The following is a 13,447-nucleotide window of genomic DNA, read 5'->3' on the forward strand; positions in this document are numbered from 1 at the left end:
AGATTTTACCTGTATTTATTTTTTGGGGGGTGGGATTGTGAGCCACATATAAATGTTACTTTAAACATGCACAGGAGGAACAAACAGCGGGTCAGTGGTTAGTATTTGATCATCTTCACACAGATTAGTACGGTTAGTGTGGAAGTCACAGTGCTGGTGAATGATTCCGCTTCCACGTAACGCAGTGAGCAAACAGACTCCGAGTGACCTACAGCTAGACAGCGGCTCAAACAAGAGCCTAAGAATGGGTTCAAAAGCAAGACTGTCACATTTCAATCCTAGTTTAGAAGGAGACTGTTTAGGACCCAGCACAGTTTATGTGATAAGATCTGTACTGTATTAAAAAAATAACCAAAAGACTGAATCGTGAGATTAAGAGATTCATTCCGTAACGCTGCCCTTTTAATGAAAATGTGGAAGAGGAACCATGTTCTCAGTGTTCTCCGAACTCGTCCTGTTCATCGCCATTTACAAGAACAGGAGCTGGCGAGCAATACAATTACCGCTGAGTATCGGAACAAAGAAACCAGCAGCATCTGTGAAATAAATGGAGCTCCCGACTTTACACTCCCCCTCCCCAGAGGACAGGGTCAAAGCCCGCTCTGCACCGCGCTGAAAGAGTGCAAGATGTACGTTGACCTCAGGAGGTGTATTTTGTCAACTAGTTATAACACCACTAGCGGCAGGTTTTGTCAGAGGAAGAGAGAAAAGCCAGCCGCTCCATTTCTTCATCACCTTTAAACGAGACACCAAACTCGAGCTGGAAACGGCTACAACACAGGGCTTGAGATTTACAATCCCATGAACACAACTCCACAAAGTTTGAAAATAAAGTACCTGATTTACGCAATCCAGGATTCACCATTAAAATGAACTGACTGGATTTTTTTTTTTTTTGTTAGTTTTTATATCCAAATGTAATTTGTACACAGGCAGCCCGGCCGCCGCGGGTTCCTGGGTGTTTGTATGAAAGCCTACAGCAGCACATGCAGTAATGTTACACCGGCATGGCTACGTCAAGCTATGTGAAGCATGCCCGTGCTTGCATCCTTGCATGTGTGGAAGTTACACTGTCTTGGTTGCTTCTTGTGTTGTGTGGCTCTTCCGATTGCTTTTGGCAGTTCAGGAAAGCAGACACGCTGGGTCAGTGCATCGAACACATTATTTTAATAGAAGCATTTTGTATTAATTTATCATTCGTTTATATTATTAATTGCGTTGCATGCTTATGCTTGGGGTATATATTTTTATTGACCTGCGGTTTAGAAATATATAACTTTGAAACATAACACATCCTAATCTCCGCAAACGTTCAGGTACTTTTTTTCTCTCTTCTAAACACTTTAGAAATTAAAGAAACACACCACAACCTTCCCATGTGATAACACACACACACACACACACACACGTTAAATGCAACAACATTATTCCACAATATAAATGGCAGGCATTACAGAACAAAAACTGATTAATCTTGCACAACCAGAAATCTTGCAGTGTCGTGTCATCGCCCCCCCATACTGCACTCTTTCACAAGCGCTTGGAGTGGAGAGCCGTGTAGCTGCACTAGTTATAAATCAGCCAGCTACAGTCTCAAATGCCATGCTGTATTAACATGCACTCAATAGCCACCAGTGCTTTTGTTTGTTGCACTGATGCATGCAGAATTGGAGACAGGTTTCACAGAGAAGTGTTATACCTGGTTATGGAACACAAACAAAACCGTGTAAAGCCTTCAAATTTGACTTAAATGTTCTGTGAAATGAACACAACAAACAGAAAATACAACACGATGGCAAAGATGGATTTGTGTTTTTTGGTGCCAGGGATGCTGGACACATCCATTTTAGCATCTTTGTAAAGCAACGCTTCAGGTTTAGAGGCAATTGACGATCTCATTAACTCCAACCAAATGTGATTTTCCTGGTTTCATAAAAATAAGACTTATAAAACTACTGGAATAGCCGCTTTAAACTGTGGTTGACTCACCATAATATTTTGGTTAGCCACCTGACTAGCAAGCTACTCAAAATAACAATACTCTTATGCAACAGCTAAATAAGCTGCTGACAGATTTTAACATAAGTGGCAGGTTTTGAACACAACAAAAGCTGCTGATCAGCAGCAGTCTATAAGGATGTACATATAAAAGCACTGACTAAAAAAAAAAAAAAAAGTTATATGTGCTACACATACTGTAGAACAATTATGTGCTCAACAAAATTGCAGGCTTCAATAACTCTAAATGCAGATGATCTTATTCCAAGTGGGCTGGAAGACAAAGAGGAGAATCTGCGTTGGCGTTCTCAGTGGTATTGTTAAGAAGGGCAGCTGCTGTAGTGGTCTCCCTGCTACAAGAGCTGTTACTTTCTGAGTAGGTGTTAAGCGGGCAGGATGTGTGTGTTTTTGAGAACCGATGTGACATTTGGCAGAGGGGTGAAAAGGGGACTACTGCATTAGCTGTTTGTAAGAGGCAGAGAATAAGTGGATCTGTTAAAAAAAATCTATATCTACATACACAAAGGTATACCTGAGGAAATAACTTGTCTCTCTCCCAACACTATAGACTGTAGATACTGTAATCAGGCAGCATGTTTGGTATTTATATTATATATTAAAGGGTCTGACAGCCTGAAGTGACCAAAAATCAAACTGTGTACATGCCCATCCGCTGCAGGCACGACCTGCAGAAGAGTTTCATGAAGGGAGGGCAGATTATTTAAAAAAAAAAAAAATAAAATAAAACAATTTGATTGATTGATGATTATAAAAATAAATGAATACTGGCCTGATCATTCTGCAAATTGCTGCTCATCTAAACCCTAAATACTATACATTTTGAAGGGCTTCTGTTCTGCCTTTCAGTCTCTGGTGGTGCAAGAGTATCCATTTTCCACATGGAGGTTTTACCACATTATGAGGGAAAGGGAGAGGGAGAGAGAGGGTAGGGAAACCACATACTGAAATACAACACAGAAACACTGATCAGGGTCGCCCTGACGACTTGCATACCTCGTGCTTCCTCTGCCTCTACGGTGGCTGAGTAAGTGTGAGTAGTAGTGCCATGCCAAAAATGAATGAAAAAGAGTGAGTTAAGTTATCAATGCAACTAGAGATCCCCTCCCTCCCTCCCTCCCCACCCCATCACAACTTCCCCTGCACATGTGCCAATGTTAGCCAAAGTTACAAAGCATACAGAGAAAAAACACAATATTGGAAGGTTAATGCAGATTTTCAGTAATAAAATAAAGATCATTGACAGACACAATTTTCCTTGCTTGTTTAAGTTCAAATCACCTGCTTCTGGAATCTGTGAATTTTTATTGGCTTTTATCTCCAAGTTGTTTATCTTGAAACCACACAATATTTTTTTTTCCCCCCTCACTTCCTTCCTGTGTTACAGGTAATATATACCCCCCCCGCCTCCCCTTCTTGATCTCACATAGGAGGGGGACTCCAGGGGGAACTGAACAAAAGCGTAAGGCTCAGATAACATGCAACACAGGAAGGGAGTAAACTTGCAGTGTTGTGGAAGGAAAAACAGGCTTCATCACTTGAGTCAACGTGAAAAAAAACACAGGCAATAACTGTTTCAAGCAAATGATTATTACTGTTTTAAATGAGTACAGATGTGGGATATGGCCAAGGTCCTTTGTGACCTTGTCGAGTACCTTAATCCCTATTTATAACCCAGAGTTGCTAAAAGTGGCTTCAGTGATCTGCATCTAACTTGCTTGGGGTCAGATTCACACTAGGACTCAGTTTACTGGAGATCCTTTGAAGTCTTTCTATAGCTGCATGGCTGAACACACTGACCCACAAAGATGAATATGTGCACGCTGATGCTTTGCGTTTCTCCCTTCACTGCTTCCAGATTAAGGATGCTAACTTCAGCGCACAAGAAGACATTGCTATTTTCTAACACGTTCTGTCATTTTTTTTTGCGATCTCACAAGCAGTGTACAGTACTCTAAAATTATCCTCAGCGTGCCACGCTGCTTATATCAATCTAGTTTAGCTAAAACGGTTTTCTGTAAACTTTTCACTTACAGTACTTTAGAGAGGGGCTTTACAACCTACATAGCTCATGCACCTTTAAAACACCTGAGGACAGAATTGTGAAAGGTCTACAATACAGTAAGCTCTCAAATAAACAATGTGACAAAAAAAAATACAGGAAAGTGTTAGTCACAGGCAGGTAGAGTGCATTTAATGCAGAATTCAGGAGATAGAAACTTTGCTCTTTTACACACACACACCAGAGTATTTTCTACATGGCCAGCTGTATTGAACACCAGCAAATGGCAAGAGTCAATACAAAAATTGCACCAGAAATATCAAAACACATTAGCAACAAGAGTCAGCTGACACTGTGATCTCTGCTATAAATAAGAGGATGTATTAACGCCTGCTATAAACTTCTAATAACACATTCGTTTGTGACTTCTTGTGTTAAGTCTAATTCTGCTTCTTGTTTTTTCACAACTGTGGTCAGTATATAGGGGTTTGAAACTGTAAAGTAAGGTTACATATTGGTGCTGCAAAACTTGAAACTCACAACTGCCCTGCGCCCAGTCCTGGGTTTCAGAGCGTCCCTGTGTTCAGGTATATTATTGCAATGACCATGTGCAAGTTTGAACACAGGCCCCTGGTAAATCTGAAGTGACTGCACTTCTCATCAAAGCGTGAATAAGTCACACCTGAGGCTGTAGGAGTTGTTCATGTTGCTATAAGCTCCTGGCTCTTGATCAGTTAAATAATACTTAATTGAAGGTAGTTCTAAACCCCAGGACTGGGTACAAACAACCCAAAACAGAATTAGCACAAAATTACAAGTAACGACTCATTCTGGCCGTTGTTAATAAATTCCACCCAATGAAATAAATGTAATCTATTTTCCTAATAATCGTTAACTGATGCATTATTTGAAAGCCTTGATTAGAGTAGAGATATTGCTGGAATCTTCAGATCAGTTTAAGAGTTTAGGCTGCCGTCTGTTTTGTGACGTCACACAGGACGTTCTGTATTGTGACAAGGTGGTGCGAGTGCAGTGACCAGCCTGCTTTAGTTAAAGCTCATGGAATTAGAACCAAGTGGCTGGCCTGGGCCTCCTAAGTCATTACATCATCAGGTTAGGTCACTGGGGGCTTTAAGTTCCAGGTCAGGTTGTGACAAAAATAACCCCCCAAGTTTCATAAGACACCCAGAATAGGGATCACTGTATACTTCTCATAGGCTGTGTAGCCGGCTATAAACGGCAGCAATGTCTTTAGGTGCCAAAGAGCCTGCTAACATGACCCAACATGTTTCACAGAAAGGCAGCACATGGGTAGCAGATATAATCTCTGATCAGTTAGCCCTCCTAGTAATTCTGTGTTCCTTATTTGTGGTTTGCGGTGCTTTTTGTGTGTGTGAATGGGAATAAAGTGTTATAAGCTCTAGCCTCTCACTTAGTCCTGGATTTCAAAACTCCCCTTGTTTAGGTAGATTGTTGAAATGACCAGGAATTTTAGCAAACAGGTCCCCCTGCTCTTCTCTGAACTGATCATACTTATCAAAGCATGGAAATGGAATCTGAGTCTGCAGGTTTACCATTAGGAGATGCAGCTATATTTAAAACAGGGGGGTCAAATACGCGGACTCCAGGCTCCTTTCTGTAATAGGACTAATCGAGGAGTTTCCAATCCTGGCGAAGTTAGAAGAAATCATCTGAAAACCAACCTACGTGAAGTTTTATTTTGCGAGAACTCTGGTATACTCTGGTGTGTAGTGCACTGGGATGCAGGAGGAAGCATACACAGGGCTCTGGAAGGCATCAAGCAGACAGCAGTGGCAGCAGTAGCAGAAGTAGAGGATGGGTACAGGCATGGGACTTACCGCTTTCCAGGGTCTGTCTACCCCCAGACAGCACACCCAGGGGCAGGGTTCCAGTAGGAGTAAGCCCCTTGAGCTGCAGCACACTCTCGCTCTCCTCTCTGGGGAGACACGTTCCAGGAGGGTCAGGGTTAATCGTGTTAATAGTGTAGTTTACTGCTCATCCACAGCTACCCAGCCCCCAACAGTGCTACATTCAGAAATGCAAAACGAAACTTAAAGGGTGCACAAGGACCTTTTTATTTTATTGTTACGTGTTCCCATGTGTTGCTACAACTGTTTACGTAAGGTGTGTGCATTGTTTATATATAGTTATTTTACATTTTGACCACTTTAAAACTTTTCAATTGCATTCCCTGCCTCAAGATGGCTTCCCATGAATGGATGATGGGAAATGGAGTTCCGAGAGGTCCATGTGGGTACATGGGAAGCCATCTTGAGACAAGGGAATGCAATTTAAGTTTAAAAACAATGTGGTCAAAATGTCAAAAATATATATATTTTAAAAACAATACACACACCTTACATAAGCAGTTGTAGCAGCACATGGGAACATGTAACAATAAAAGTCATTAGGTACCCCTTTAAGAAATTTAATGGCAAATGTTTGAAGTAAAAGGTAAAACTCTTGAGAAACCAGCTCCTAATTCAAATTCAGCAAGTTATTCATTTTGTGTTTATTTTGGTAAAATCTATATTGCTATTAAAAAACAGGAAGTTCTGTTTTTAGAAATGTAGAAAAACACACACACACACATTTTGCGAATGTTCACTTGACTTTTTCATTGTGATAGGAGGTCTTTAGGAGTATCCAATTGTAAAACGTCACAGGGAAAGTTTCCTGCAGTTAGTGCACATGTCTACAAATATTATTAAACACAGAAATGCTTACTAAAAGAAAAGAGATCAGGGACGGTGGTCTACCACCCTTTTTTTATTTTATTTTTATTTTTTTTAAGCCGAGTGTATAATGCTCACACCATTTGTGATCTCTTTTCTGGTCCATTCTGTTGACATTGCAAAGATAAAAATCTGTTTCCTCAGGATGTCTGACCTTTTAAAAAGTTGCTCAAATGACATTAAAAGTGCATCCTGCAATCACACTTCACACTGAGCTGGCAAGAAAAATCCAAAATGCAGAGAATGGGATCTTCTACATTTTTTTTTTTTTTTTTTTTTTTAATCACTGTCCAATGGATAGCAGACCATGCTAACTCAATGCAAGCCAAACCCTGTTTCACAGACCTGAGTACAGAGAACACTCTCGCCATCTTGCCAATGGCTCGGATCTTGTTTCTGATGACCTCTTTGCGCACCGCTGGAGTACCACCTGCAACGGGCAAACAGAGCAAGCAGGTTCATTGAAGTGTCGACTGCTTTTCTTAATGCAAGAGACAAGGGGTTTAAAAACCTTACGGCATTTTCCTATATTTATAGAGCAGGGAAAGCTTGCAACATCTACCTATTAAAAAAAAAACCCATCTGCTTCCTCAAAAAGAAATGTTCCTGTTATTTTTAATCTACAGCACTGAAGTGAATGGTAGCCCCCCAGTGAGAGTGCTCCAGCATTGACATCTATTTACTAGCATTAACAATATCATGTTGTCAGCATGGCCTAACCTTAACAAAATCACGTATTATCGGACCTTGAGCTGTAATCTATTCCATCCCCTCAAAACATTAGCATCTAAATAAGTTTACCATCATGCTTACAACCAATTAGCTACGCCTCATTTTATAATAACCCACGGCTCATTAGGCTAAACCAAGCTTTTCTTTAACATATGCTTCATTTCGCTGCATGCCTCATTATTAGTTATAAATAAACCTGTCACACATGCAAAGCCGTAGTTGAAGCACGTGCTTCTTTGACAGCGTACTGTACAGTACATTACACTGCTCCCTGCCTCTGCTACATTCTGACTGCAGCACGGTCCCCTCTATCCACTATGACGTTTTCTGCCATCCCAGTGCTCCCCTCCTCTCGCACTCACAGAATCTCTCACTAGCACTTCTCTCTACCTCTGCACCCCCATCCTCTGCAGCTCCTTCCTCCTGCTCGCTCTCTCTCTCTGGAACTGCCAATCAGCCTGCAACAAGGCAGCTTTAATCTCTACCTACGCTTCCCATCTCTCTCGACTCGCAGAAACACAAAACACTGATCCCCCCCCCCCCCGGAGAACACTGCTACCCAAGCTGCCCTCTCGCTCTCCCCTACTCCTCAGGACGAGGAGGGGGAAACTGGATTCCTACTTTCTCCATCCTGGAACTCCGATCCCCTCTGCTCTCTCCTCCCTCTCCGTCAGCACTTGAGTTTCACATCATTGAAAAGCACTCTCCCTGTCATCTGCTTCTTATTGTTCTCTACCACCCCCCTAGTCCCCCTACTCACTTTCTTGATGAGCTAGACTTGTTCCTCTGTCCTATCACTTTTAGGCGACAGTATATATGCATTGTTATAAACTTATTGCACCTTATCTTCGCCTGTATTTTAGTAATATAAAGTGCACTTATTGTAAACTGTACTGTATTTAAATAATAATTTTGCATTTAACCTTGTATTGCCCTGTAACACTTGTAAGTTGCCTTGGCTAAAGGCATCTGCCAAATACATATTATTATTATTATTATTATTATTATTATTATTATTATTATTATTAATAATACTCTTCACTGTAACAAAGTGTAAAATGGAGACCGCCAGGGAGACTGTTCTATTAAAGATGCAATTCAAATACCCCAAGCTTGTCTATTTAAGTTTTGCATGATGTTTCCATTATAATGAGACAGTAACTTCAATGGTGTAATACAGTTTGACCACACTTCCAATTATCGACTAGGTTAGTAAAAAATAAAGTGCATGTTAAACTATCAAAGTTTTTTCTTTTTAAAGACATCAGTTCAGTTTGAACAGAAAAATTAGTGTAGAGCAAACACGTTCATTACACGTGAGACACTCTTATTACAATGATTTTACTGTCAATAAAAGCTTTTTGTATTACCGATTTGTTAAATTTTCAGTATAGAATTTGTAGATACTATGTTTTCTTATACTGTACATTTCAACTAGTGGACTACACAGTGAGAACATCATGACTATGAATTTCAGTTGGAAGCTTGCTCCCCACTAATGTGATGCCAGTTAGTGTATGCCAGCGCCGTGCTTTTCACAAACTGGGAGGATAGCAGTGAGGGGCGACAGCATCCTGTTACTCTGTTATGAGGTTCACTCTGTTGTATTAAATCACTCAAGCGAAAACGGAGAGCAACATCTCTCAGAAGTCAACTGCTTGCCACTGAGCGAACAGAAAGACTGATTTGATCGGTTCGGAAACACTCCTTCGATGGTGCTAGACAGTAACCAAGCATGCTCTTGAGTTATTGAGGAGTGAGGAGTTGAGAGGAGTGTGGAGCCCTGAACTGGCTGGGTCACTCTGTGATGAAATGCGTCTGTGTGGGAGGCTGGACCTTGACTGATTCATCGTTGGCACAAAGGCTTCGAAACCCTGCCAGATGGCTGACTGAGTTAAACTGCAAGCAAGCTGCCCACCACATCCTCACATGTACTGGACTAGGGATGTCATGCAGTGTACATCAAACTGAAGACTTTACGCTTTTATAATGGAGTTGCATCTTGTCAGTACATCCAAAAATCAAGGTTCAGATTCATCGCATTTGTGATGCAGAGGGTTAGCAAAAGCTACCCTGCCTGGTTTATGAGTAGATCTTCATTTCTGTGTGCATTTTTCACATAAGTTTATACATGCCTGAAACCAAAACCTTAACCACATTTTTATTTTTAGTATCACATTTCCTGAATTGTTGGTTAATTTAAAAAACCCAAACCAAAGCCACCATGAAGTCATTAAATGCTTGCATGCAGATGTGCTGCATTATTAAAAAGCTAATCATTTTAGTAGGGGGTTTTATTTCCAGAAATGGCTTTGGAGTGTTTGTATGAATTGACGCTATGTGCATTAATCCTATGTGCATTGACTGTGCCTGGTACTAGCACTTTGCTTATTCCCTTTCAATGCACTAGTGGGGTCATTAAAGCCTTTTATAAATGTGACAGCTTTGTGTGAAAAGCTTGTTTTCCACACTGTGTAGATTATGTGCCGATTGATGAGTCTACCACTGTGCCATCAGAATTCAAGTTCAAGAAAGCAGGAACAAATCATAATGACTTGGAAACTACTATTCCCCCTCACGCCTTACTGTCGCTGCCTTGTCTGTTAGGTACTGCTGCAAATTAATGTACACAAATATGTTTTGCTACGAAGTTTGTAATCACCTGGGGCAATGCTTCCAAAGCAAACTCACAGCATTCTTCAAAAATGCAGATTATAAAATCAGTTCCAGATGTCATAACTACAGTACTGCTCCTGTGTACAAATCTAACTGTATAGAATACTAGAGCAATTTCAAAGTGATGTGCTCCTTATAAAAGGAAAAAAGTGTAAGATAAAAAATCTGTGCCTTTAATCTCCCCCCTCTTCCGCCTCCTCTCCTGCTGACTGCAGGAGCTGGGATTTCTTACCTTCACAGGTATCGTCTCCCTCTGACATGAGCTCATCATCAGAGCAGATGTTCAGGACGTTAACCAGCATCTCTGTAACTGCAACACAGATCAGACAATTCCAGGTCAGCCAGCAGCATCAGACAGGCTCCCTGTGCAGCGAGCATTCACTAACCACCTTTAACTCTGCTCAGTGCAAACCTATTGACCTCCAATCCCAAGGATTAGCTAGCGATCAGCAACACCATTGGAATTCTTCACAGCTGCGTTAGTCCAGGTTACTGGATTCAAGGCATGCAACTATGTTCTAGAGTATTCAAATATCACACTAGCAAACGTGCAGTATATGTCTGTGGTACTGTAGTGTGGTTTTTCTTAAAGGGGGAAAAACACCCTCCCTCCAAGGATATTTATATAAATAATAAATAAATAAAACATATTCATATACAAAAAAGCAATAGAATTAAGTAATGTCATTTAAAAATGTTAGCATACATTTGGGTCTGTTCAATCGGTCTAAAAACTGACTGATCACACACCCCCACTGTTTAAACATTGAAAAATAGGTCCAAACGTGCCACTGTACTCTAACGACACACACATGCTACTGAAGGAGTTGGTTTCCCATTACTTTTATGATTTATAGTGACGTTTAGATCAACTGAATCAACTCCATTAACTTTTACTAATACAGCCCCAAGTATAGCAGTTTGCTTCATTCCTGGTTTTACTAACAATTTAATAAGACACACCTGGGCTTGTTACCTATACACTGTGGCCAATACAGCTTGTACTAAAACCTAGAACGATGGAATCTGCTATGCAATAGGAGCGTTATTCTCTTCCAAGTTGCAACCGATTTTTCTGACTCACCTTTCTCCCCGACAAAGGGCAGGGACCAAGTGAAGACGTCCATGAAGTTGGGCAGCCAGTACGGGTGAGGGGAGCAGTTGAACTGTCTGATATTCATCACATTGTTTTCGTATTTCAACACAGCAGCTGCAGAGCACCGAGAGAGAAAGCATATTCCTCAACACAGTGATGTTCCCATGCACCTCAGTATAGGGCTTTTTCTTTTAGAGCTGCAACACAGTGGGGTTGAATCGGACTCTGATCCCATCAGTGAGATGAGGTTACAAGCTTAAGAACCACACAAAAATCAGGACTATTACTCTTTCCAAACCCTGTGCTGAATTAAATCAAAGTTGATAACTCTGCCATGGCGGTAGGGATGATGGTAATTAAAATTGAATCCAGTTTTTAAAAAGACGTAGTCTACATTTTCAGATGGATTTTCAGAAGGGTCCCCAGGTAAAATGGTTTAAACAGAAAAGAGAGGTGCGCAGACACATCACAAACCAGCTGGAAAACCGGCAGAAGAAATCGTTGCTGTCATGAGCATCGGAGGGTCAGACAATGCTGGCGCTCCCAAAATATTTAGCAATTGTGCAAATAGAAATGGTGATCAGGTCTTTATTAGTGCACATGGAGACAGTTTGCTGTATTAAGCCTTGTGCTGCTGTCTCTGGAATCTGTCTTGGTGTACAAAAGCAAGGTGCCTCCCAATTAACCCACTCAGGCGTATCACTGACCCACTTTCACAGGTAAAAATGAGACACAGATTAATGAGGCGCTGATATATGATAGGCTGTGCCCGCTGGTAACAACCTGGTTAAAATAAAAAAAAAAAAGAAGAAGATGATCTGTCTGGACACAGCACTGCAAAGACAACAAAGCAATTGTATCGAACAGGAAAGACTAATAACCAAAATCCCCCCCCAAAGGGAAGCAGGAATCTGATTCACTGGGCAAGAAGCAGGATGTGCCAAAATCGATATCAGCTTCGAATTACAACGACGCACGTGACACAATTTTCAACAAAGAATACACTGAAGGCAAACAAGTCACAGTCCTGATTCAAACATGGTGAAACTGAGCAATCATTTTGAAATGTTACCACTGGACAAATGCATGCGGAAGAGAAGAATTTAATTACAAATCAATGACTACAAAACAGACTCGTCCATTCATTCATCCTCACTAATGCCGTGCTAGAAATGGAAAAGCTTGGATGGACCAAACAGCTGCCTCTTCTCCACCAACATTTTCTTATGTTTAAAATCTTACCTTTGTTGTTGTAGACGTCTAGATAATTAGGTGCCGAGAAAATTGTAATTAATGAGGGGAAGCCTGTCGTCTGGCTTTTTCTGTACATTCGGTACCTTGGGAAACAGCAGTACAGCCTTTAGCACTTTTATACCGATTAACAGAACAAATACAAACAGAGGATACCGATGCAAAACAGACAGATAAACATGGATACAGACAAACATACATAAGTACAGATTTCCATTCTGTAAGTACATGCCAAAAACTACGAGATCAAAACTCAAAACACAATAAAATAAAACTAAAAGATGTTTTCTTACCCTGCATCCTGAGCTTCGTGTGCTCTGATTACTGACAACAAATTATTATTTAGCAAAAAATCACAAACTGCTGGATAACTGAAAAACAAAAAGAGAGAAAAGAAATACAGTATATATACACACACACTACCATATTCTTAAAGCCACATCAGTCGCAAAGTCAGCCCTACAAACTCCACCTGAACCAGAGCTGCAGTTACACAGCCTTTCTCTAAGGGGTTCATGTTCGGCAGTTTGCAGAGGTACAGTTACAGTTTGGCATGGTCAGTGCGTTTGTAATTACTAACTTCTTTGCTTACATCAATGCGGTGGTGAAAACACAACACACACAAACAAACTTGCTCTTTCATGTGGCAGACTGGCAGTTTTTATAAATCATCTGCAATTTGCCGAGACCACCTGCATTCATTTAAGACCGTAGGAATTGCAAACAGCTGGCGAATGGGTATGACCAGCCCTATAAAAAAAAATGTCTAATGTCTAATAGCCAAAATCAATTACAATTACGGGCTTTCCAAAAGAAATCGTGGATTTCACTAACATGGTCCCTGCCTTCCAAGCAAAGCAGCGACTTCAAGCGCTTCGATTCTCCCACATCTGGTCACACTACTTGAGGGTAATATTA

General features: G+C 40.9%; 1 protein-coding gene across 2 annotated transcripts in view; it reads right to left on the minus strand.

The window, feature by feature from the left end:
- Positions 1-13,447, minus strand: part of LOC121302376 (serine/threonine-protein phosphatase 2B catalytic subunit gamma isoform-like) — a 30,168-nt gene that overhangs the window by 2,887 nt on the left and 13,834 nt on the right. The window contains exons 6-12 of one of the 2 annotated variants that reach the window (XM_041232307.1): positions 12,823-12,900; positions 12,521-12,615; positions 11,267-11,392; positions 10,415-10,492; positions 7,120-7,204; positions 5,878-5,975; positions 3,013-3,039 (exon numbers count right to left, since the gene is read on the minus strand). In XM_041232307.1, the coding sequence (XP_041088241.1) occupies positions 3,013-3,039; positions 5,878-5,975; positions 7,120-7,204; positions 10,415-10,492; positions 11,267-11,392; positions 12,521-12,615; positions 12,823-12,900 (587 nt within the window). The remainder of the gene's footprint in view (positions 1-3,012; positions 3,040-5,877; positions 5,976-7,119; positions 7,205-10,414; positions 10,493-11,266; positions 11,393-12,520; positions 12,616-12,822; positions 12,901-13,447) is intronic. The other variant, XM_041232308.1, reaches the window with a different exon arrangement.

The sequence above is a fragment of the Polyodon spathula genome, chromosome 29 (genome assembly GCF_017654505.1).
Source record: "Polyodon spathula isolate WHYD16114869_AA chromosome 29, ASM1765450v1, whole genome shotgun sequence".
Lineage (NCBI taxonomy): Eukaryota > Metazoa > Chordata > Actinopteri > Acipenseriformes > Polyodontidae > Polyodon > Polyodon spathula.